This window comes from Musa acuminata, chromosome BXJ2-5, assembly GCF_036884655.1.
Source record: "Musa acuminata AAA Group cultivar baxijiao chromosome BXJ2-5, Cavendish_Baxijiao_AAA, whole genome shotgun sequence".
NCBI classification, from domain to species: domain Eukaryota; kingdom Viridiplantae; phylum Streptophyta; class Magnoliopsida; order Zingiberales; family Musaceae; genus Musa; species Musa acuminata.
This window is the reverse complement of record NC_088342.1, coordinates 2,581,744-2,605,359: the sequence shown is the minus strand read 5'-3', so window position 1 is coordinate 2,605,359 and position 23,616 is coordinate 2,581,744. Positions and strand designations below refer to the sequence as shown.

The 23,616-nt window shown below is 38.3% G+C and overlaps 3 protein-coding genes across 16 annotated transcripts in view; 2 read left to right on the top strand and 1 right to left on the bottom strand.

Moving 5' to 3' along the window:
- The window catches only part of LOC135581654 (uncharacterized), a 38,880-nt gene extending 24,797 nt beyond the window's left edge, over nt 1-14,083 (top strand). For 3 of the 12 annotated variants that reach the window (XM_065107961.1, XM_065107969.1, XM_065107971.1), the window contains 7 exons: nt 2,998-3,069; nt 3,146-3,254; nt 3,350-3,401; nt 7,460-7,787; nt 9,420-9,499; nt 12,786-13,567; nt 13,699-14,083. In XM_065107961.1, the coding sequence (XP_064964033.1) occupies nt 2,998-3,069; nt 3,146-3,254; nt 3,350-3,401; nt 7,460-7,787; nt 9,420-9,499; nt 12,786-13,221 (1,077 nt within the window). In that variant the 3' untranslated portion in view covers nt 13,222-13,567; nt 13,699-14,083. Of the gene's footprint in view, nt 1-2,997; nt 3,070-3,145; nt 3,255-3,329; nt 3,402-7,459; nt 7,788-9,419; nt 9,500-11,452; nt 11,569-12,785; nt 13,601-13,698 lie in introns of those variants that run through there. The other 9 variants (XM_065107968.1, XM_065107962.1, XM_065107965.1 and 6 more) reach the window with 9 other exon arrangements.
- A 1,785-nt stretch (nt 14,084-15,868) lies between these two features.
- LOC135612124 (putative pentatricopeptide repeat-containing protein At1g31840) lies at nt 15,869-18,819 on the bottom strand. 3 transcript variants are annotated; one of them, XM_065107959.1, is made up of 2 exons: nt 18,259-18,815; nt 15,871-18,181 (listed from the first exon to the last, which is right to left on the bottom strand). In XM_065107959.1, exon 2 carries the CDS (start codon nt 18,149-18,151, stop codon nt 16,193-16,195), a length of 1,959 nt encoding a protein of 652 aa, XP_064964031.1. In that variant the 5' UTR covers nt 18,152-18,181; nt 18,259-18,815; the 3' UTR covers nt 15,871-16,192. The 3 variants fall into 3 exon arrangements, with proteins under 3 accessions (XP_064964029.1, XP_064964031.1, XP_064964030.1); XM_065107958.1 differs by having other exon boundaries at nt 15,872-18,172; nt 18,259-18,814; XM_065107957.1 differs by having other exon boundaries at nt 15,869-18,819.
- Nucleotides 18,820-21,775: 2,956 nt separating this feature from the next.
- LOC103983858 (ubiquinol oxidase 2, mitochondrial-like) lies at nt 21,776-23,282 on the top strand. Its single transcript, XM_009401172.3, has 4 exons — nt 21,776-22,202; nt 22,286-22,414; nt 22,480-22,968; nt 23,072-23,282. Exons 1-4 carry the CDS (start codon nt 21,834-21,836, stop codon nt 23,129-23,131), a joined length of 1,047 nt encoding a protein of 348 aa, XP_009399447.2. The 5' UTR covers nt 21,776-21,833; the 3' UTR covers nt 23,132-23,282.
- The last annotated feature ends 334 nt before the right edge of the window (nt 23,283-23,616 follow it).

Sequence of the window (23,616 nt, the reverse complement as noted above, 5' to 3'; positions counted from 1 at the left end):
TTTGATACCATAATCCTCATAATACATATCTTATGGATTTGGACTAAAAATATTACTTCACATGGTTTTTCTTTTAGAATTATCTTCTTAAATCACTGTTAATTGCCTATTAGTTTGTCTTCCTTCAATTTTTTATATCTTTTGTTGTTAAAATTAGTGTTATTAGCATCTAAGTCTCTTAATCCTGGTTGTTTGCTGATGGTTTCCTTCGAGTTATGGTTTCCTTTTGAGTACTTTCGGAGTTATAGTTTTGAAAGTGTATGTGACATCTAAATTTGATATTCCTCAACCATGCATATGATTTCACATAATTAATTTAACTATCCAACAAAATATAATGATAATTTTCTTTTCTGAAAACGTATTTTGTATCTCTGAGAATACTGGTGCAAAAATTAATGCTAAAGAGGTATATACATAAAATATATGTATCTTAAACGGTACATATGCAAAACACTGAATGACAATATACAAAATTCTTACTGGGAATGATTTGTTCATAGGAAAAAGAAAGGTCATAAGCCTTTTGGAACTTTTTTAATTAAATTACAAGTTCTGATACTAGTTACGAATATTATGGAATGCAAACACACAATAAAATCCCATTTTTATTATATTATTGGGCTTCATTCTCAATGCCCTGCATTTTCAATATATAGTGGACTTATTGTTATTTAATTCCTAGATGAACTGTAATGTTTATGTATGAAAAGTAATTTTTAATTGTGTCAATGTTTTATCCAATATAAACCAAAATTAAAGAGAAATTCAAGCTTTTCAGGAATTACTCAACAACGACACTAGTAAAATGTCAAATTTCATTTGAATTGGCAGTGAAAATTCTTGAGATGAACTCCTCTGGTCTAAGATTTCAAGAATCGATCTCAAAGTAAAGCATTGCCTCATCTGATTCCCTACATTAACAAACCCGACACCCATGAATATCATATATCTTATCTTATAATAAACTGCTACAATGTTAAAAGACTTTGATTTGAACATACTGGATTAAACCTATAAATCTAGGAACCAACTAATTAATATGACCACTTGGGTACAGGAATCCATATCAGTTCACAACATAACTATTTAGCAAGTCCAGTCAGATTCATGTTTAGGGGTCAATACCACACACCCTCTAGTTTAATATATAGTTGCTTTGAAGATTCTTTTGCCAACAAAAGGTTCTATTTAGATTCAAAAGTATAACTTCTACAATTTGATAAATATTGTGGACTAAAGATAAAGAATGTCCTTAAACCACAGGAAATAGTATATTCTTTTTAGTTTTCGAAGTTAATTAGGATAATTTGAGCTTAATGCTCATAAATACTTTTCACATCTTTTGATTTTTAAAGCTACAATAAATGAATTAATGTTTTATAATTATATATAATTCATTATCTATTGTATATATAACTGGAGAGGGGGTGGTATGTGACCCATAATGTGCATGTGACCAATTAGAATAAAATCACTATTTTCCTTTTGAAACGTGCAATTTTTTTGCTTGGGAAATCTACATCACTTAGACTTGAGACGCAAAACACATGGAGTTCTAGTAAAGGCTTGCAATTTTGTGTGTTAGTAGTCTATCAGTCAGGGCTAGGGCCGGTACCATATGATCTATAGTGTATGGACACTTGGTGTCATTAGTATGTATGATTTTGAAAAACATACAAAAGGCTGAAAAAATAAAAGAAACTGCTTGAGACTTCATGCTCCCACAGAGCCTATATAAAAGATACTTGCAGGATCTAGTTTCCATGATAAGTGCAATTAAACAGAAAATTACTGAAGCCTTCCACTCCTTTCTTATGGTTTAGAGCTTAAAATTAAAGTACTGGTCATTCTTTTGGTATGGTTATCCATGTCCTTGTGGAATTTATTCCATATATTCCAATATCCATTCTCAGAATTAATTTGACTTCGTCTAGTCTCAAATACAGTATCCTTTCAGGAGGTTCTAAATTGATTTCTGTAGACATTCACATAGGAAACTAAGAGCTTATTCAAGTAGCTGAAACAAGATGGCATCAACAGGCATATTGTATACTGAAGAAGACGTTTATAGCATGTTCAAGGATGACTTTTAGCAGTGAATTTAGGAAATTGATTGGTGATGGTATACGTGAATTCCATTCCACCCAAACTTTACCAACTACCTAGGAACATAAACTCATCTCGGATACGGACTTCCATGATCAGCACACATGCCAAACCCAATTAAAGGGTGCTCAAACCCAGTTTAAGCAAATCGGCAGGCATGACAAAGGAATCAAATTTTAATTGTACCAGTCCAGTATGGACCGGTATTCTATCACCGACCAAGGATTGGTAACCGGCCATATAAGTCATGACTAGTTAGTAGTTGTTGTTTTATTATTATTTCTTTGGTAGTGCCTAGCAGTAATGTTTAGTAGACCACCTGATATATGGGTACCATACCAGTTCAATTAGTCATGGAAACAGGTGATAGACCAAGATTTAAATTCATTCCATACGAATACCCAAAATGATTTGACTCGCGATTATCATTCAACAACAGGTACTGTAATTATAAATTTTTACCTCACCAAAACTAACTATCTGGGGATCCAAATTGAACCGTAACTCCGACATTTTACCTAAGCTCATTCTAAACCAATCAAAGGATGCCCAAACTCAATTAAGCAGGTTAAATTATAACAATATGACAAATGAATCAAAACCCACTGTACATTTATTTTCTGTTTGGTCCATTACACCAATTTTATTATCTCATACAATTTAATCTTTGTCTTATAACCTAAAGATGATCATTGTAATTCAAAAGGGAGTATTATGCATAATGTCATAATCAGTATTCAGTCATTCATTAATATCTTGCGGCAAATTAGAAGTAGCTACTATTTGACTTTGTTAACCATGTGCATTTCTCTGTATGTCATTTCGATAAATGACATTGCTTCTTTCCTTTTTAATTTATATTTTCTTATAAATTGTTCCATTTAATAGGTCTTGTCTTCTCTGACTTCCATTCAATCCTACTTTGAGTTTTTCTCAGAGAGAATTGATCAGCAGTCTCAGGTAAAAAAAAGTTAGGATTAACTCATTGCTTTTCTGATATTCATCTAGCTTAATTTTACAATGGGAAAAATTTTAGGAACTTGAAGAAGCTGAGATCGAAATGGAGCTTCTTAGGGAAGAGGCAGTATTTGAAGAAGCATCTGGGTTTCTTCTAGAAGAAGCAGTTCCATCTCTAACTATATCAAGTAAAGTTGCGATGTTTATCTTCTCTTCTTTCTGCTGTTGCCTTAAATTAATTAGTTAGCCTTGTGATTTTTTAGGATTTTCTCCTATCTGGCAGGTGATAAGGAGATTAACCGTCTTCATCAAATTAAGGATGAAATTAGATCCTTGTAAGTTTAAATGCCCAATAAAGTATTGTTTCTTTTTATCTGAAAATGCATGACATGGATTTGTATGCAACAACCAATTCATTCTTTCTTTTATATTCTACTGAATCTAGCTGACATGTCAAAATGCAAAGGACAACCCTATGCACTTGGTTTTCCCTTTTTTTTTGGGGTTCATAATGCAAAATGTTAGAATGGTCTATCATGCTGCTGTAATTTATGTCCCTTTAGGATCAAACTGCCTTTTACCTTGCATAGATACAAGTCATTTTATTCATTAGCTCGATTCATGATTCAGTGGGCACATGCAATTTTCTTAGATTTGAATATCTTTACATCAAATTCGGGTTCCAGCTGATTGTACAAGATATCCAAACTTAATGTGGAGCCTTCTCAACATTGACTTGTGTGCGTAACTATTCATGTTGAGTATGAAGAGGCTTTTATGAAGTTCTCTATTTCAGATGATTGATATCACCAACATTTAGGTTGATTCATCTCTACCTTTGATTTACATGATTTTACAATTGGCTAAATAGGTCTGGTTTTTCTAGCTTCCTCTCAGTCTTATGCCATGTGTACTGTTCCTAATTGGATGATGAGATGATCCTTTTCTTACTGTTGATGTTGAAAAATTAGAGACAAAACAGGGTTATTCAGAATTTTGCCAAAGATTGTCAAATAGTTTCATATAAACTGAAACCCAAGGCAAGAGAAGGAGAAAAGAAGGGTCTACCAAGATTAGTTGGACACTCAAGGGTCTTAGATGCATTCAGATGCATGATGTTATGAAATCATTGAGCATCATATTGTACTTTAGCGAGGGTCGAGGGGTTGGGTTTAGATCAGGCTTGATTTGTTTTAATTAGATACCAGCTTATAGTTAAGATTGGGTCGGGTTCAGGCGCACACCTAAGCTGCGCAATGCTTGGGCTCAGGCCTGTGCCTTGACTTCGCCCGTCTGAACCCCAATCGAGGTGCTCGGGCCCTTGCTGGACAACTGCAAGGAGACGTAAAAGAAGATCCAAAAAGATTTCATTAGAAACAATATTTTACAACGACCTTGTTAAAGTACAATATTGCAATCAATCATCATGAAGCGTTTCATTAATGTTTAACTATTGAATATAAACTAGCAGAATAAAGATCAAATTACTTTGTTTACATATAAAAAGTGATGTATAAGGCATGATCAGTGCAAAATTGTACATTGTCGTTACCCTAATTTGTCTAACCATTAAGGAAAGATCAAGAATCTATAGGTTCTGGAAGTTAATGCAAACAAATATTGGATATAAGGGTCAGCAATTGTACCGTTGTAGCCCAGTGATTTAAGAAGCGCTAGGCGCCAAAAGACGCCAAGGTCCAAAAACGCCCAAGGCGCTAGGCGTTTGCCTGAGCGAAGCGAGGCGCTAAAATATTAAAATATAGAATATAATTAATAAATATAATTATTTAATAGTATTAAAATCAAAATAATATATCATTAATCTAATAAATACAAATACATTACTGTTACTAATATATTGTTAACCAAGGTATACAATACCGTACCGTACCGATGTTTCGAGATTGGCTCGGTACGGTATGGTACCGTCGTACCGAGCGGTACACCAGGGCGTATCGCTTACTGTTACTAGTATATTGTTAACCAAGGTATGCAATACCATACCGTACCGATGTTTCGAGATTGTCTCGGTACGGTACGGTACCGGTGTACCGAACAATTTTATATATTTTCTTCATTACTGTAGCACTGCTACAGTGTAATACTGTAGCACTGTGGCAGTACCGAGCGGTCTGCATACCGGTATGTCGTCAGATCGGTACGTACCACCCGTACCGGGCGGTACCATTCGGTATTGCATACCATGCTGTTAATAGTATACTTTCAAAAGAGAAGGAAGAGGAATGCAAGGGAAGACCGAGGGTGCAGCGACAACGGTAAAAGTGAGCAGTAGTAGTGAGAGCGGCGACAGTGGCAACGACAGCGACAACGGGAGTGGGAGCGGCGACAGCGGCAGCGAGTAGCGGGAGCGGCGAGCAGTGACAGCGGCAACGGCGATAGTGGCAGGGCAGCGAGTTGTACTAAAGGGAAGACCAGCCTGATAGAAGAAGCGAGCAATGTGCTGAATTGTTCTTCCTCTTATTTCTTTATCACAAGCATCACTTATATTTGTTTGTCTAAATTTTGAGCCTCCTGCTTGCCCTTGTTGTTTCTGGGATCCTTGAAACATATATAAATCCATCGGTCCTTTTTTACCCTTCTTAGTACTCATAACTTCTTTTCCTTTTTTGTCGTATACTTTTTTCCCACTTGGGTTAATACTCATAGAATAATCTTCTTCTTCAACCCTGAGATGTTTAACATTGTCTTTTGGTAAATTCCCGTAAGATTCATTCTTTTGTGTCTTCTTTTCATTCATATAACTCAACAACTCTTATTTTACCTTAGGTGGACACTTTTTGCAAGCTGCTGTATTCTTGAAATTTCCTACTAGATGTTATTTTGCACGAAAAATATCACCTCTAGTAGTCTTATCGCAGAATATGCAAGTCACTACATTAGGATCTTTCGGATCCTTCAAATAATTATACTTCTATGCAGGATCTTTTTTTGATGCCATTGGAGACTCTATTGAGTTGCTCTGTACACTTGCCATTTATCTTGAAACCTAACAATAATTTCAAATAAATAAAAATTAACATTATTAAAATCAAAATAATATATTATTAATCTATTAATAATATTAAAAATTAATAATTTTAAATAAACCTAACAATATTAATAGCATACAATATACTGTTAACAGAAGGAGAAGAAGGAAGTGTAAGGGGGTGCTAACTGAGAAAAGAGAAAGCGGCAGCGACAACGGAGTGTAAGGAGGTAGCGACAGCGGAGTGTAAGGAGGCAGAGGCAGCGGGAGCAGGAGTGTAAGGAGGCAGCAACAGCGGGAGTGTAAGGAGGCAGCAGCAGCAGGGGCGGGAGTGTAAGGAGGTAGCAGCAGTGGGAGCGGGAGTGTAAGGAGGTAGCGGCAGCGGGAGTGTAAGGAGGCAACGGCAACGGGAGCGGCGACAGCAAGCAGCGACAGCGGCAGCGGCGAGCAGCGGGAGCAGGAGCAGCGGGAGGCGCGAGCGGCGACAGTGGCAGCGTTTGCGAGCAGCGACAGCGGCGAGCAACGGGATCGGGAGCGACAGCGGCAACGAGGGTTAGGGTTGGGTTGTCGCTGATATCGGTTTTAGTTGGTTCGATTGAACCAACTAACCACCGGAGACCAAACCAAGATCGAACCAGACTTAAAATTCTAGTTCGGTCGTCTGGTTTAACCTAGGCGCTCGCTCGAAGCGCCCAGTGCCTGGGTTTGGGCGAGCGCCCAAGCGACGCCTGTTTGAAGTGCGCCGCTTGGAAGTTTAGGCGAACGCCCGAGTGCCTTTTTAAATCGCTGTTGTAGCCATTGTCAATGCATATGTGGCCAATTAACAGAAACCCATATGGTTTAACTTAATAATGAGGTAGCTTTCTGAGATATATGTGATACATGTGCTGTTCTTAGTCCAGACTGTTTAGCATGGTTTAGCAGGTGGATGCTTCATGACAGGTAATTTCTGCTCCTTTGTAAAGTTTTGCTCGTTTTTACACAAAATGTGCATCAAGGTGCAGATATAAGTGAATTCTGTAACTATTGCATGTAAAGCATTAAGTAGTCATAAGGCAAGATTCATATTATGCTTCACAGAAAGAGTAGTCATAGAGCAAGATTCATATTATGCTTCAAAGAAACAGTGCAACATTTCATACTATAGTGATTTTTATGTTTTCAGTTGTCTGGTCTCTCTTAAGTGAGTTTCCCATGTTTTGTAGGTTTTGGATAACTAAGAAGAGTTTGATCTTTTCTTTTCTTTCTTTTTAAATGCCTAACTTGTTTGGTTCATAACAGATCTTGGCCTAGAGTTTTATGATTTAGTCACTGCTTTAAGTTGTTGATTGAGCTTTGGACATCTGTTGTAAATATAACTTTAAATCATAAACAATTTTTGACTAAGTTGTCCTGTTTTGCTAGAGAGAGGTCTAAACTTCGAGAAGAAATAGTAGCACGCAGGCAAAAGAAGCTTTTAATGAGGCATGCTCGTAAAAAATGCTTAGAAGAGGCAGCTTTGAGGGAAATGGAACTTCTTCAGGAGCTTGACGGGTTTCTGTTAGATGTTTTTTTTGCTTCGTTAGGTTTTATCATGAGCTTTGGTCTCGTTGTGATTGCTCTAGTGTCATGCAGGGAAAGGACCAGTGAACTAGAGCGTGATATTGAGAGACAAAGGGAGTTGGAAAATGAACGTGCAAGAACTAGGGAACTACAATTCAACCTTGATATGGAAAAGGAAAGACAGATACAGGTATCTTTATAATAAGTTCGAGTCCATTTGTCATTTAATCCTCTGTAGCAAGAAACACTATTTCACATACAAGGATAAGTAAAGAAGTAAGAAATATGAATAGTCCTTTTCTTTCCTGTCATTTAAAATGATTTATTTTTTTCTGGGGAAAAATTTATTGTGCTTGACCAACTGCTAATCATATTGTTGTGGTTGGGTTCTTCTTCTGATGAAAACATCAGAGCTTAAAACTTTGGATATTTAGGAATCAAGTTTGGTGTGTAACAGTTGCATGGGCAAGATCTTAGATTGTTTGGCAGGCATCAGTCCACGCAACAGGCATGCTTGGATGGCCGCTTGCATTTAATATGATGATACGTTTGAAGTCATGTATCCCTAAAAATGGTGATTAAGCAAGTGGACATAGTTCATTACCTGTATCAATTTTTTCCCTAAACTTTTCTGTATTGAAACTTTAATTCACGTATAGAGTTTCAGAATAGGCTTTTACCCTAGATTAAGATGAAGAAAAGTGGGGCCAGTATTTGACACTATTAGTGAGGGAGAGATGGGCAAAACGAGATCTCAAAGTTTAGGGAATACATAGATGGAGAAAACTGGAATGGTAATGTTTAGAAATCAAATGTTGGAGCACCAAGTGCATTAGTAAACAATGTGGAAGGCTGATCCCATGATGGGCATGGTGGATGGGAGAGGGAAAATGATGTCATAAAGGGAGGGGAGATACAGATATTTCATTTGCTCTACTCATATGAGACTCGATGTCTAATGGGCTTGATTACGTCTATTTGCCTGATCTCAACTAAGGCTAGATCAGAATCAAAGTCAGGTCTAGTTTTCAAACGAAGAATCAGCTTGAAAGCCTAACTATTCAGCCAACTTCAGGTAGCGCATGGCAACATACCCAATTGGTACAGTCTAGTTGCTAGTATGTGTATCATATGAGACTCGATTTCTAGTGGATTGGATTAGGTCTGTTTGCCTGATCTCAACGGAGGCTAGATCAGAATTGAAGTCAGGTCTAGCAATTGGTACAGTCTAGTTGCAAATATGTGTATCATATGAGACTAGATTTCTGGTGGGTTGAATTAGGTCTGTCTGCCAGATCTCAACCAGGGCTGTATCAGAAATGAAGCCTGGTCTAGTTTTCAAGCCCAGGAACAGCTTCAGGACCTAAATATTTGGGTACAGCATGGCAACATACCCAATTGGTACAGTCTAGTTTCAAATGTGTCTTTGAATACCAGATGTTTGCTTTTTTATCCATCTGTGGTCAAGTAAGAATTCCAATCACATGTATCTTATCATAGTATCTAATGGTGAATTTTTAACATCCGGTCAATATTCTTGAAATATCTTGTTTCTTTACAAAGAAAATGGGAAATTTATAAAATCATAAAGAAAATTTTGTATTGCAGGCAGTCTATATGGCTAACAGATATACTTGCATCTTATCTTAGCATCTTGTTATGCTATTGGATTTTTACCACGAGACGGAATAGAGTAAACTGCACTGTTCATATAAAGTTTTTAACTTGTTACTTGTGTTCAAGACAGTATGTAATCCTTGGCTTCTTTGTGACTTACCCTAAATGCTATAAAGAGAGCTTGATATATTCTACCCATTGACAGAAAGAACTTCAAAGGGAATTGGAGCAGGTTGAATCTGGAACTCGATCTTTTCGTAGAGAGTTTTCATCTAATCCCAGCAGGTAAGCTTTTTTAAGTGCTTACACTTTGTGCAGTTAATTTTGTTAAAATTTTGACATGGATAGTAGGATTTTATCTTGAACATAAATTTTGGGAATTATATGGATTTTCTATTTTATGCTGGCGATTGACATGCTTCACTTATTTATTACCTTTGTCAGGCTTATAAAAAACAGCAGCCTAATGCACAAGATTCCTACTAATGTAAGTGTTAAGGAGGGTCAACATAGGGCCATTCTATGCTCCTAATATGTTTTACCAAGAAATGGTATTCTACAAGAAGAGTTGGTTACCAGTTATCTATTTTCAGTCATGGCTTTGACCAAAATCCAAATAGCTATTGATGTTCCTTAAGTACTCAAAGGTTCTTGGTCCATTGTTTATATATTCATAGGTAAAATTCAGTCAGCCTAGGACTGACTTAGTAAATCTCAGTCTGGTGCTGATACCCACAGCAATTGGATTGGTTTGATACCGATATGGATCGACGTATTGACGCTTGGTACAGGTTGTATTAGTCATACCAGAGAGATTGTGTGAGAGAGAGCTAAGGGAAAGCTTAGAGGACGGAAAGAAAACAAAAAATATAATATAATAGACAACTGTCAGAAGTTGTCAAAAAAATGAAAATGGTTTAAAAAATTTAATTCAAGAGATACACTCAACACCACAATGGTCTGGGTACTGATTCTTGATTGGACCAGTACTGGAAAATACCAGTTGGTTCCAACCATGTGCGACCATATTTGAAGACTTTTTTTTATCACAAGGGGAATTAGACTTTTCCAAGAAAGGGAATTCATGTCTTATTCAAGCATTTTGGAAGAATGGAATTACTCTTTTCAGTTTTTGTTTGTTTGCTAATCAGCAGCAATAAATGTTCTCAATAATTCATGTCACATGCATCATCATCATCGCACGCACATAATATGTTTTGACACACTAAAATTAAAATGCAAAAACTTATATATAAACAAGAAATGCAATAACAGTATTCAAGAAGACAAAATGAGGTGTTCAAGAATGATGAAATCTTAGAAGTTTAGAAACTTTAATCTTGATCGAAACAAGAGCCTGATCTAGGAAAATTGATTAGGAAGCACTCAAACGCAATCTGTTATTTATTGATTAAATTTTATTAATATAACATTCAAGATAAATTTGGAAACGATCTAAGTCCAATGATTACTTGTACTATTGCCTCTTAATAAAACATTATTTTATTTATTAACTACAAAGTTCAATTACAACCTAAGTCAATCTGATTATTAATATTCTAGACCCAAATGAAAATTTCTTATGATCTGATCTTCTGTCAAAATCAATCCTAGCTGCTGCTGTGCCAGTGATGATAATTGCTTCAACTACAGCAACAAATCTGTCAAGCCTTTTGTAACGCACATGCTCTTTTATTAAATTCTATATATAATTATATTTGGAATGATTAAATTGATTTAATTAAAGAACAGGGGATGATATACAAGGACATTAGCACAATCATATATGTTACTTTGAAGGACCTTTTGTGAGCATCAGTTTTGACATACTAAATAAAAATGGACTTGTATATCAACATATATAAATCAAAATGGCGTCCAATGGAGTAAATTAATTTAATCAGTTTGTTATTTTCAATAGTAAATTAGTTAATTTTTGTTATTTTCAATTTTGAGTTATATACTAATATTCAAAGCATCAAAATCATTCGAAGAACTTTAGTGAAACTGGTTTAAGTTCACAATGAGCTAAGGAAACACCGGAATATCCACATGGTCAGCACATTATGATTATAGAAAGAAATTCTCGACCTCATTGTTCCGCCCAATTCTTATGTTTACAAACTTTAGGTTTTTTTGGATTGTATTAAATTGGACATGATATAGAGTAGAATATCTTATCTATGTGGACTTAATTCTTTTTCATATTAATGAGGGAAGATTTTGATCGTCTGTCAGAGGTGGAGGATCAAAGCAGAATTGGTTTGTCTGAAGTGCATGGCAATTTCTCGAATGGGCTGAGGTGGCCCAAGCTAGGTGCAATCTAGCTGGCAAGATCCGAGGTGATGTCCAAGGTGAGCGCACCAAGCTAGTTGCCCTGCAAACAAAGTGAGGGTTGGGAATGTGCCTGCAAACTCTCCTGGCTTCTAAAACATATCTAAGTTAGCAATCTAGATGAGCTAGAGAGTACTAAGGCTTAAGAGAGAGAGAGAGAGAGAGAGAGTTCAAACCCTTTGTGCCATGTGAGGCCCCATTCACAATGTCGTAGTTGTAATAGCCAAGCCATTGGTGAAAATTTTTCAAATTCTTAAGGTCATAGAGAATATTCTGTGTTTTGATACTAATCTTATTACGAATTGGTGATGGTGTATCAGTTAGCTGGTTTCTGTGGCATGGCAACTGATCTATATCAGGCTATGACCATTGAGCTGACTTGATGATGGGTCAACCTAGTCGAGTCAGACTGCAACGCGTCCGTCGAGCTGACATGACGGCTAAACCATGCTACGATGATGTTCGCTTTGCTGACATGGTAATGTGTTGATTTAGGTAAGCTGAGCTATGGACCGGGTAATATACCAACCAAGTTGAGCTACAACAGTGTCCACCAAGCTACTTCTATTGTGGCTCTTATCTTATGTGTCAGCTTTCGGTTGGGGTAGGCTCATTTTTCCCACATCACATGGAGTATAATCTATGCCTACGAAAAGTCTGACCATCCCTGTAGGATTAACACGTTTGAAACAGTCTGACCTTCCCTTCTTTTCCTTCATCTCTCCATCTGTTCCTTCTGTTCTCTTTTTTTGTCCCTTCCTTTCCACTGCTGCCTCACCATTTCTTCCCTTATGTCACTGGTATATTTCATATTCTGCTATAGTTTGATATTATGCCTTGTTGTCATTATTGAACATTTAAGTTGAGGTTAAGCTTCGGTGTCACAGTAGGGCTGTTATTGTAACGTAGACATCCAGTATTTAAGTAGTGGCCAAATCTCGTTGCATACAGCGTAAAATTGTATACATTTACTTTTCCAAAACCCTTGCTTGGTGGACCATTGTGTGAATGATCCTTTTACTGCTTTTTTTAATATTATTTGGATAATTATCTGACAGACTGTTGATTCACTTGGTTATCATGTGTCTCCTTTCCAAGCACCAGCTGTTAATGGACGACTTGTCATTAAAAAAAGGATTTTCTTGGAACTCTTCTCATTAATTCATCTGCAGTCTGCTATTATCACAAGCATCTCTATTTCTGCTTTATGCTATTTTCTCATTCATGGTGGTCGTAGTCGCTCTAGGGAAAGATACCGTGACAGAGATAATGGGAGGTCGGGACAAGAGGCGAACTTAAGGTCAAGCAGCAGAGGCCATGATGGTGGTGCTCCACAGATGACGACCGCTATTTCCACTGGATCATCTGCGGGGCCAACTGTAGTGCTTGCTGGGTCAAGATCATTCTCAGGTCAGCTTCCAACAATTTTGCAATCAAGGGACCGTGCAGATGAACGTACCTCCAACTATGAAGATGCTATCGAGGGGAGCAGGGATTCGGGTGATACAAGTAGCATCGGTGACTCAGAATCGGGTTCAGCATTTGATGGTTTACCTGGTACCTTTGGGACAGCTCCCAGACATGGATCCCGGGGCAGCAAGTCAAGGCAAATTGTTGAGCGGAGAGAAAGAGATGGTAGACGAGAAGGTAAATGGGAAAGAAAGCATTCTTGAAGAATTATCGTACAAAATAATCACCTAGGGATATCCTAGAGAAGAAAAATGGCCTACAAGTATTGAGAATTCAACATCAGAGAACAGTTCCTGATATTCTATTGAAGGTAAGTTGAGCCTAATTCGGTTTGTGGATTCTTTTCCTGTCGGCACGAGCATGTTTTCCTCATTGAAGCTTTTGATGAGAAATATGTGTGATCATGGAAGAACAGAAACAGCCGTATTCCTAGTGCTTTCTTTCTCACTCTAGTAATTGATTCAAGTAACCTCATTTCTGTTTTCCTCGTTGAAGCTTTTGATGAGAAATGTGTGTGATCATGGAAGAACAGAAACAGCCGTATTCCTAGTGCGTTCTTTCTCACTCTCGTAATTGATTCAAGTAACCTCATTTCCAATATTAACTGATGCTTCTTCTCATGATGCATTGGAATTTGGCTGATATGATTCATGATGAGTTAACATTTATAATGTTCGCAGGTGATCAGGCATACTAGTCAATAGTTACGGGGAAAAGTCAATAGAGGTGTGGAGATTCTCCGCCGCCTCCGCTGCTCTCTGCCTCTTCTGATGGTTCGTCTGAGCATCATCTCCATCAACTCCCACCCTCGCCTTCCGATCCTGTACGACTCTTTTTATCTTTTTCTCTTTCGCAGCCAAAAAAATGAAACGGTTAGTGATGGCTCTTATCTAAAACTAGCAAACACAAAGAACTGCACAAGATAGCAATGAAACCGCTGTGATGCAAGTTTTTGTTGAGATGCAAGTTTTTGTTGAGACGTTCCATGGTTAGTGCATCGTTACAGTTTGAGTTCATGTGTCAGCATCTTATACATCTTTTAATATAATATTTTTATTTGGATGATTTTGCCAAAGCATTCTATTTTTTGTTTTACTTTTTCAGAGCCTCTCATTTTTATATTTTCAAAGAGCTCATCCCATTTGTAAAAAGAGTAAAATATCATTTTAAAAAAATGGTATCTTTTGGGGGCCAAAAGTCGGTTTGGACTAAGGCAGGAGTAACTGTATTTTTAAATAAATAAAATAGAGTTATAAACTGAACAAAAATAAGTTTCATTGAAAAATATTGTAGTTGAATGTGTTTAAGATTTTAGTAATTTATCATAATCTTTGTCACTTATTTAAAAAAAGAAAAAAGTAGATCGATCCATGCTTGAGCTAAACTACTTTTTTGACATAGCTGTATAAAGATGCCGAATAATCATTTAGATCTCGCTCAAAGATGCCACACCTCTTTCAAACAAATCTGTAAATTTTTTTGTGGGCGTAAATGCCAGTAGAGGATATGATAGAGTTCAAAAGAAGCGTGTAGCAATATGTTAATCCTATATTAATAAGAGACACTTAAACAGATGCTTAAATAACATGGTGATGCTTGAAGTGTAACTAACATACACCACTAACCCAAGATGGAAGACAACAGCAAGGGTATGAATTCATCATTCTTGCTAGTATTGGGACAAAATGCGGAAGGTGAAACATTGTCGTAAAGACTTCACTGATTCCCCCAAGTAGCAAATAAATACTTCACTGAATCAATGACTAACATAATGTGAGTGATTGCATAGTTAAAATGGAAGGTGGAGAAAATTGATAAAACTGATAAAATCACAAGTGATCTCAATGCACTAGCCGATGGAATTAGTAAATGGATGAGCGTTGGAACATAGTATGAAAACATAGTCATACAACTCAGTTTGTACTGAAAAATAGCTTCAGTGAAACACAGAATGTCATCCATGTTTCAAAATCATGGTTTCATATTTGAAGTTGCAAACATTTCAGAGAAAATGACAAAATGAACCACAGAACAAGACCTATAAAAAAGGGAAACTATTTGAAGAAGTATATTGATAAATAAATGCAGGTTATATATAGTGATACAGAGAATGAAAAACAACTGGAGTTAGAAAGGTTCACAAAAATACTGAGAGAAGAATACAGGCACACAGTGTGGCCAAAGTACTCATTAACGACAGAATTGGATTAGTGAACCAATAAAATGACATAAGCAGAGAAGGCACATTCACTAAAACCAAGTGCAGAACATTTTAAAAGACGTAGATTTGGGTAGGTAAATGTAGCAAAGTGCAAATCTCCTAAAATGGATGCATATGGTGAATATATCAGTACAGAAAGCAGTTTTAATTCCATAAAATGCAGTAGAGGACTAGAATGCACATCTATTCTTGGGAGTCTAATATGCAAATCCAAACATATTCTTCTTTTTTTTCCCCTTCTGCAGAGGAAAATGATTATTTTATTGCTTATATCCAAGTAGTTAGATAGTTTGAGCATCCAGATTGCTCCCAACTGATTAGAAAAAGGATTACCTAACTATCTTAATCCACATCTCTAAAAGAGTGCTATTTCAATGCATATTGTCTAAATCAAACAACTTTTCATCACCTTGTTAGAGCTTGGCACTTCATAGGTCAATCAAATTCCCCATCTACATGTTAAAATTATGATTTTATACTTCTAGTAGATCACAGAGGAATGCAATCAAACCACCTGTTCAACATTTCATAAAGGAACTCCATGAAAAATCTTGGCAAGTTAACGAGCATAAAAGGTCACTAGAGGCTTTACACAAAATTTTATTCTCTTATTATTGCTGCTTGTAAGTAAACTCAAATAATAATATTGCAGATAATAATCACAATGATATGTACAAAGTTACAAAATCTTTGATGCAAGTACCATTAAGACAAAGTGAAGAACTTTGTGTTGTAGGAGAGTACCTTTCATGAGTGCTTGCTTGATTGCCCACATATGTAATCTCAATCCCCTCACTTTAGATGCGACCAACATTAACTTGGTTTCAAAACTCTTTCTCTAGTGTAAACTTCAGAGGAAAGATCTCATTCTTTGGTGGGTACAGATAAAAGGTAAACCACAGTTGCATGCTTCCTTCTGAACAAAACAACAAAAATATGCAATACTTACTTTTCTAAAGCATATTATTTGACTGACCAGCAACTACTGTACAATCATGTGTTTTCAAACATTGCAAAATTTTATTATACAAGTAACTGTCTGGTTTGACACCATCTTCAATCATTCTCTCATAAAACATATTGGCTTCAGCTAATCTTCCAACCGCACAGAATTTACAGATCAAAATGCTGTATGCCACAACATCAGGCAACAAGCCCCTGCTAATAGCACAGTGAAAAGCCAGTGAAGCTTCCTCCAGCCGTTCTTGCTTGCAAAATCCATCGATCAGGACACTGTAACCAACAATGTTAGGGTGGATTCTATGTTGTAACATCAATTCATGTAGTTCCATGGCATTTTCCATCCTTTCAGCTTTAAAGTACCCATCTACCAAGCAACTATAGGTCACCACATTAGGCCAGGTACCATGATCAAGCATCTTATCGAACAATAACTTTGCCTCATTCATTCTGCCTTCTTTACAAAATGCATGAATTAGAATTGTATAACTTACAGTGTTCGGTTGAAAAGCTTTACAAATCAATTTTTCAAAAACGTCAGTAGCTTCATTCAATCTTCCCAGATAACACAAGCCAGTGACGATTGTATTACAAGTCACGATGTCAGGCTTCAATCCAAGTTTTGTTAGCTGGGTAATCAATTTCAACGCCCCTTCCACTTGACCCTCCTTGAAAAGAGAATTGATGAGAACATTATAAATAAATATATCAGGCTCAACACCATTCCTTAGCATCATCTCATAAATTTTGAAACCAACAATCAAATTACCATGTTTACACAAACAGTCAATTAAGCTACAATACGTTAAAGCATCTGGGATTATGCCCCTTTTCAGGATTTGAAAGAATAAGTTGGTTGCATCATGCAATCTCCCTTCATTTGCCATTCCTTTGATAAGCACAGTAAAAGTAACTATATCTGCTTTAATATTATTTGCTCCCAATAGTCTGTATATTCTGACTGCATCTCCGAGTCTCTTCATGCTACAGCATCCATCCAATAGCATATTATAAGGAACAATGCTAGCTTCCAAGCCCAACTTGAAAAACAACCTAAGTGCATCACGAATCCTGCCCCACCTGCAGAGACCCTTTACAAGCAAAACATGAACTACTATATCAGGATGGTTGCCCATCCTTATCGCATGTTTATATAGATCAAATGCTTCTATCAGGTTCCCATCACTACAGAGGCCATCAATTAGGCTACTATATGTTAAAATGTTTGGCTCAAGCAGCTTCTTCACCATCAAAGATAAAACTCCATAAGCCTCGGCAACTCGACCATCCTGACACAGCCCGTGGATCAGAATGCTGTAGGTCACGGAACTGGGTGCCACACCATCATCCACCATTCTCTTATAAAACACAAAGGCCTTCTTTACATCCCTGAGTCTAACATACCCATCCATGAGCGAACTGAAGACCACCACATCTGGCTTGAGTCCATCGTCTACTGCCCTATGAAAAAGACCATTCCCCTCCTCCATTCTGCCTTTCTTGCAGAATGCATCTATGAGGATAGCATAAACTATCAAATCAGGATTTGTTCCCTTCTCCACCATCAGCTCAAAAATCTTAACTGCAGCATCCAATCTGCCCTCTTTACAGCAAGAGCGGATCAAAGTACTATATGTGACCACGCTCGGCTCAGGACCAATTTCTAAAGCCAAGTAGAAAAGATCAAATGCTACACTGATCCGATTCTGCTTGCACAGAGTATTCAGAAGCCTGTTTAGTTCAAGAATTTGGAGCACAGAACCTCTCTCCATTGATCTCCTGTGAAATTTTAAAGCAACTCCAGCATATCCTTTCTCCAAAAGTTTACTCATTACAGCTCTGTAAAGATCTGGACATTGTTCATGCATTTCCAATACTGCATCCATTTTACCCATATCGACTAAAGAATCCAAAAGTTGTGAGATAACGGTGCGAGAAGCCGAGACACACATCCTGCGTGCCCGCACAAAGACCTGCAAGGACTGGCCGGTCATCCCGGAGCCAGAGTGGCATTTCAACAAACAGTTGTAGGTCATAGGGGCATCGAGATGACACGCACCCGGGAACAGGGAGAGGAAGTCAGAGAAGTTGAAGTCCCGACCCATCAGATCCACGATGCGGCGCGGCACGCGGAACATGTGGCTCCGGAAGGAGACGAGGGCGGCAACGGAGAGGGAGGCGAGGCGGAGTTGGCGTTCGAACCATCAGAAGAAACAGAGAGCGGAGGGTGCGAAAAACGGAATCAGCGTGGTCGGGGAGGAAGCCAAAGGCGGAGGAGACGACGGTGGTGGGGTGGTAGGGAGAGGCAGTGGAGGAGGAAAGTGGAAGCACGGGGAAGTTGGACCAGCAGAGGACTACCATGGCAGCACAATAACTAACTATTTATATGTCTTGCTGGCTTTCGTTCCTGCAAACTCGGATAGGAGTATGATTCCTAAAGTAAACGTGGAGAGAGCTGCACGGTCCGGATCATCATCATCATCATCATCAAAAAAGGGCTGGTCGGGTAGGATCGTGCCACGTTTAACCACTTCTTTCTCGTCGTTTAATTCTCTGGGAACGAAGCGACGCGGAAGCTGACGGTTTCTCTCTCCTCCATGTATGAACTCCTTCGGAAAGCCAGCCAGCCAAGTTGTTGTACGTTTAAACGGATCCATCAATCCTCTTTCATGCGTGCTTTATGAGAGATGCTTCAATTAGTTTGACGTCTGAAATCAATACACAAAACACATCCATCGACGACGGTGTTAAAAATATTTATATACGTGACATCAAAAATCAAAGCACATCGCTTAAATTTAAATAAATTTTAAGATTGATTTTTATTTTTAGATTAATAGAATAATTATAATTCATTTAATTAAATATATCTATGTTTTAAGGATTATGTGTGAATATATGTGATTTAATTAGTTTTAAATTTAAGATGATGAGTCTAAATTATTTAATTAATATATTTAAGTTATTTTTAATAATTAAAAATATTAAAATCTAATTTAATAAGAGATTAAATTAGGGATCTAACTTGAGTTAAAATCTAATTTAATAAATCAGCTCATGCAATCAAGTACAACCTATGGTAAAGTATAACTTAACTCATGTGGTCAAATATGATTTAACTCGTATGGTTAGGCATGACTCAGCCTATGTGAATTGGTATAGTCTAACCCATGTGGTTAAACATAACTCAACATAAGTGGATAGGTATAACTCAAGTCATGTGTCTAAACAACTATGTAACTAAGCATGACTCAGCTCATGTCACCAAATACGGTCCAACTCATGTGATTATACATGATCCAACCCATGTGACCAAGTACAATCCAACTCATATTGTTAGACATGGTACATCCCATGTGCTCAAGTATAACTCAATTCATATGGCCAAGTATAGTCCATCTTATGTGGTTATGTACGATTCAACTTGTATGATCAAATATGACTTAACTCATGTAACTAGGGCATGACCTAACCCACAAGTCAAGCATGTCCTAGTTTAATGATAAGGCGTAACGAAACTCGTGAGTGACTTAGCTTAGCCTATAAAATTAAGCTTACCCAATTATGCCACTAGCATTAAACAAATTGTAGCCTCTCTATCTAACCTATTATACCTTAATCCAACCAGTTACTTGGGACGATTCTGTTTAGATTAGCACTATGCGACATAGTTCTTTTTTTTTTTTTTTTTTATTGGTTTGAGCTTGTTAATTAATTAAATTAAATAGGTTTGATCGGTTCAAGTCGGTCTAGGGTGATTCCAAACGAACATGACTAGTTCAAACCTATTTGACCTAATTAAAATTAATCAAATTTAAATTATATCAATCTAAGATGATTTCAGAGTGACTTTGTATGGATTTGAGGTTGGTTCTTGATCCTAATTAAATTGAGTTTCAGCTATTCGAATTAAGGTTATAGTTGATTGAGAATTTTTTAAGATTAAGGTTTTAAAAATAATTATTAGTTTTTAAAGTTTATTTTAGATTAAGTTTATAATATTGATGTGATTATTTTCGAGCACATGAAACTATGCTGATAATTCACATTAAAAGTGTAAATTATGAAAGGACCAAGCTCATCATAGTGTGGAGTCATTAATGGATATAGTCTAGTAGATCATAAGTTAAGCATGACCATTTATAATATTTTATCATACTATCTTTTGAATGAATATAAATAAATAATCATGGTTATTTTTTATCTTTGTCAAGAGCAAGTAGGATGATTTATTTTGGGGATTAGGGGATCGTCAACATGATAGTTAAACGATTCCTACGAACATGTTCTCACTTGGATAGGTGAGGGATATCACTTTCTCCGTTGTTGAAAGTATAATAGTATTATCTTTATTCATTGTCAAGAAGGAATTCAAGTATGTTTATTCATCCAAGAATATATCATTAATATAAACTTTTGTTATTTAGTTACTATATATCTATTGTATATGACATTTTGTTTACTACGTAAGAATTATTATTAGTTTTTTATATAAAAATTTATAATAAATCGATATATTTTATATTAAATTAGTAATATTATATATATATATATATATATTTATGAATATTAAAGATTATTTTTATGATTTTTAAAAATTATCTACTGGTTACTGATATATTTGTATTTGGAATAATATATTACTTTGTAATAGATTTAAGGTTTGGGTAGAATAATTTTTTTATTAATGATGATCAAGATATAATTTTATAGTAAAAAAATTTTGTATGGTAATAAATTTAAAGATAAAAAAAAAAGTCTTCTTGGATGTGGCACTCTAAATGCTCTCTTGCGGTTTGGGACGCTAATTGTAGCAAACTAGGATACTAATCCGGTGAACTGGAGATCTAAGCTACCACTAAATACTAATTTCTACTCATTAATAATTTATTCGATCATTAAAGAGTTAGGCGATAGGCAACTCATGACTAATCACACTTTGTAATTCTCCTCATTAATTTATTCTCCAAATCGAATCCAGACTGGGATGAGAAACCTCGTGCGTGGTGGTGGTGGTGGTGTGTGTATTCAACTGGAAATGATGATTCGAGTTGACCCCGAATCTAATTGAAACAGTGCCGTCAAAATCTGATATCAGCTCATTTCACAGCCACCGGCGTGTGTGGCTCACGTGAGGCTCCACGAAACTCGTGCGTTTGACCGATGGAATCCAAGAAAAACGCCGGTCTCCGTTCTCTCGCTGTCTCCCTCTGCGGGAAAAGTCATACATTTGACTTTCTCATGTGGTTGGGACCCGCAGTGGGAACGTTTTTCCTGAAGACTACTGTACTGGCTGGTGAAAGGACATCTCGTGTTCCTTCTTGCATTCACGATTGTAGCGGTCATTCACCGTTCACTTATTTATTCCATTCGAGGATCACATAATTCATATAGGTAATATTAAATTAACCGCTTAGATCAAAATTAAGACCAAAATTAGTGACAAATCATACTTCTAATCATTCGTCATGCCATCAACTTCAGCTGGGATTTGGTTTTTACTATTATATTAGTACTCATTAATAAAATAAGATACATACATCGCCGCGGTGTCGCCATACTATAAATAGCTCTCACGCCTACCCTTCCACCGTTGTGGCCCGACTAGTTCTTCCTCGCTCGTTGCTTCCCGACATGATGATGAGTTCTCGGAACTCAGGATCGACGGTTCTCCGTCACCTCGGCTTCCGCTTCTTCTCCTCCGCCGTCGCCACCAGAGTCACCGCTTCGGAGCCGGCTCACTCGTTGGTCCTCTCTAGGCCCTTCGTTCCCTCGGCGCCCGCGCGACCCCCGGCCTCCGTGCTGATGCGTCTCTTCCCCGTTCGGATGGCCAGCACTTCGGCGGCTCCGGCCCTCGGCGGAGAGCAGGAGGAACGCGAGGCGAAGTCGTCCGCTCCTGCCGCTCCGACGAGCGGGAGCAAGGCCGTCGCCAGCTACTGGGGCATCAGGGGCTCCCAGATCACCAAGGACGACGGCACCCCGTGGAGGTGGTCGTGCTTCATGGTAAGCGGTCCGTTCATGGATTAGTATTCGGCTTCTAGGAACCAACGGCAGACTCACTGTACGTGTCGAAACCATTTTGGTAGCCATGGGAAACGTACGAGTCCGACTTGTCTATTGATCTGAAGAAACACCACGTTCCGAGGACGCTTCTTGACAAGATTGCATACTGGACGGTGAAAAGCCTCCGATTCCCCACCGACATCTTCTTCCAGGTTCGTATCGTAGCGCCTCGTTGCCCTGTCGTTGATTACATCCAACACGCTACTGCTGTGGACAGAGGAGGTACGGCTGCCGCGCGATGATGCTGGAGACGGTGGCGGCGGTGCCCGGGATGGTGGGCGGGATGCTGCTCCACCTCCGATCTCTCCGCCGTTTCGAGCCAAGCGGTGGCTGGATCCGCGTGCTCCTGGAAGAGGCGGAGAACGAGCGGATGCACCTGATGACGTTCATGGAGGTGGCGCAGCCTCGGTGGTACGAGCGCGCCCTGGTGTTCGCGGTGCAGGGCGTCTTCTTCAACGCCTACTTCGTGGCCTACCTCGTCTCCCCGAAGCTGGCCCACCGCATGGTGGGCTACCTGGAGGAGGAGGCCATCCACTCCTACACCGAGTACCTCAAGGACCTGGAGGCCGGCAAGATCGAGAACGTCCCCGCCCCTGCCATCGCCATGGACTACTGGCGCCTCCCCGCCGATGCCACCTTGAAGGACGTGGTCATGGTGGTCCGCGCCGACGAGGCCCACCACCGCGACGTCAACCACTTCGCTTCGGTACGATCTCCTCCTCCTCCTCCTCCTCCTCCTCCGCCTTCCCTGAGCGGTGTTGTTAGGTTAATCGTTGTCGTGACATGTACTTGGTGGTTGGCGATTGCAGGACATCCATTGCCAGGGGATGCAGCTGAAAGATACACCTGCACCGCTCGGTTATCACTGAATTGCTGTTTGTCCTTATCGATGGTTTATAAATAGACTGGTGGATGTGGTGGTGAGCTATTTGAACCGTCTCATCTTCTTGGATGAGATTTGTGAATCTATCTTCATGTTTGATAGATGCCAGAATAACATACGGTGACCATTGTGCGTTACTTCGATGTTCTATGGCTATGGCTGCGGCTTGTTTGGTGTTTCTGTGGGAGTTAGCAACTGTTAGTGGTCATGGTCTTCTTCTTTGGGGTCTCATGTGGCAGATTCGGGCCACATAAAACCAGCATTGGGTACGTTCCTATGAAATGTGGACATGATGGGCTGATGACATCCTGAGGCCGCTAGTGAAGCTTGTGTTTGTTGTCTTGGTGTGAGTTGCACTATGGATCTGTGAGTGCGCCGTCGCTAGTGAAGCAAAGAGGCAACAAGTGTTTGTTATATTGCCCCTCTATATCTATAGTCTATTGACCGAATTCCTTTACGTTTGCGACTCTC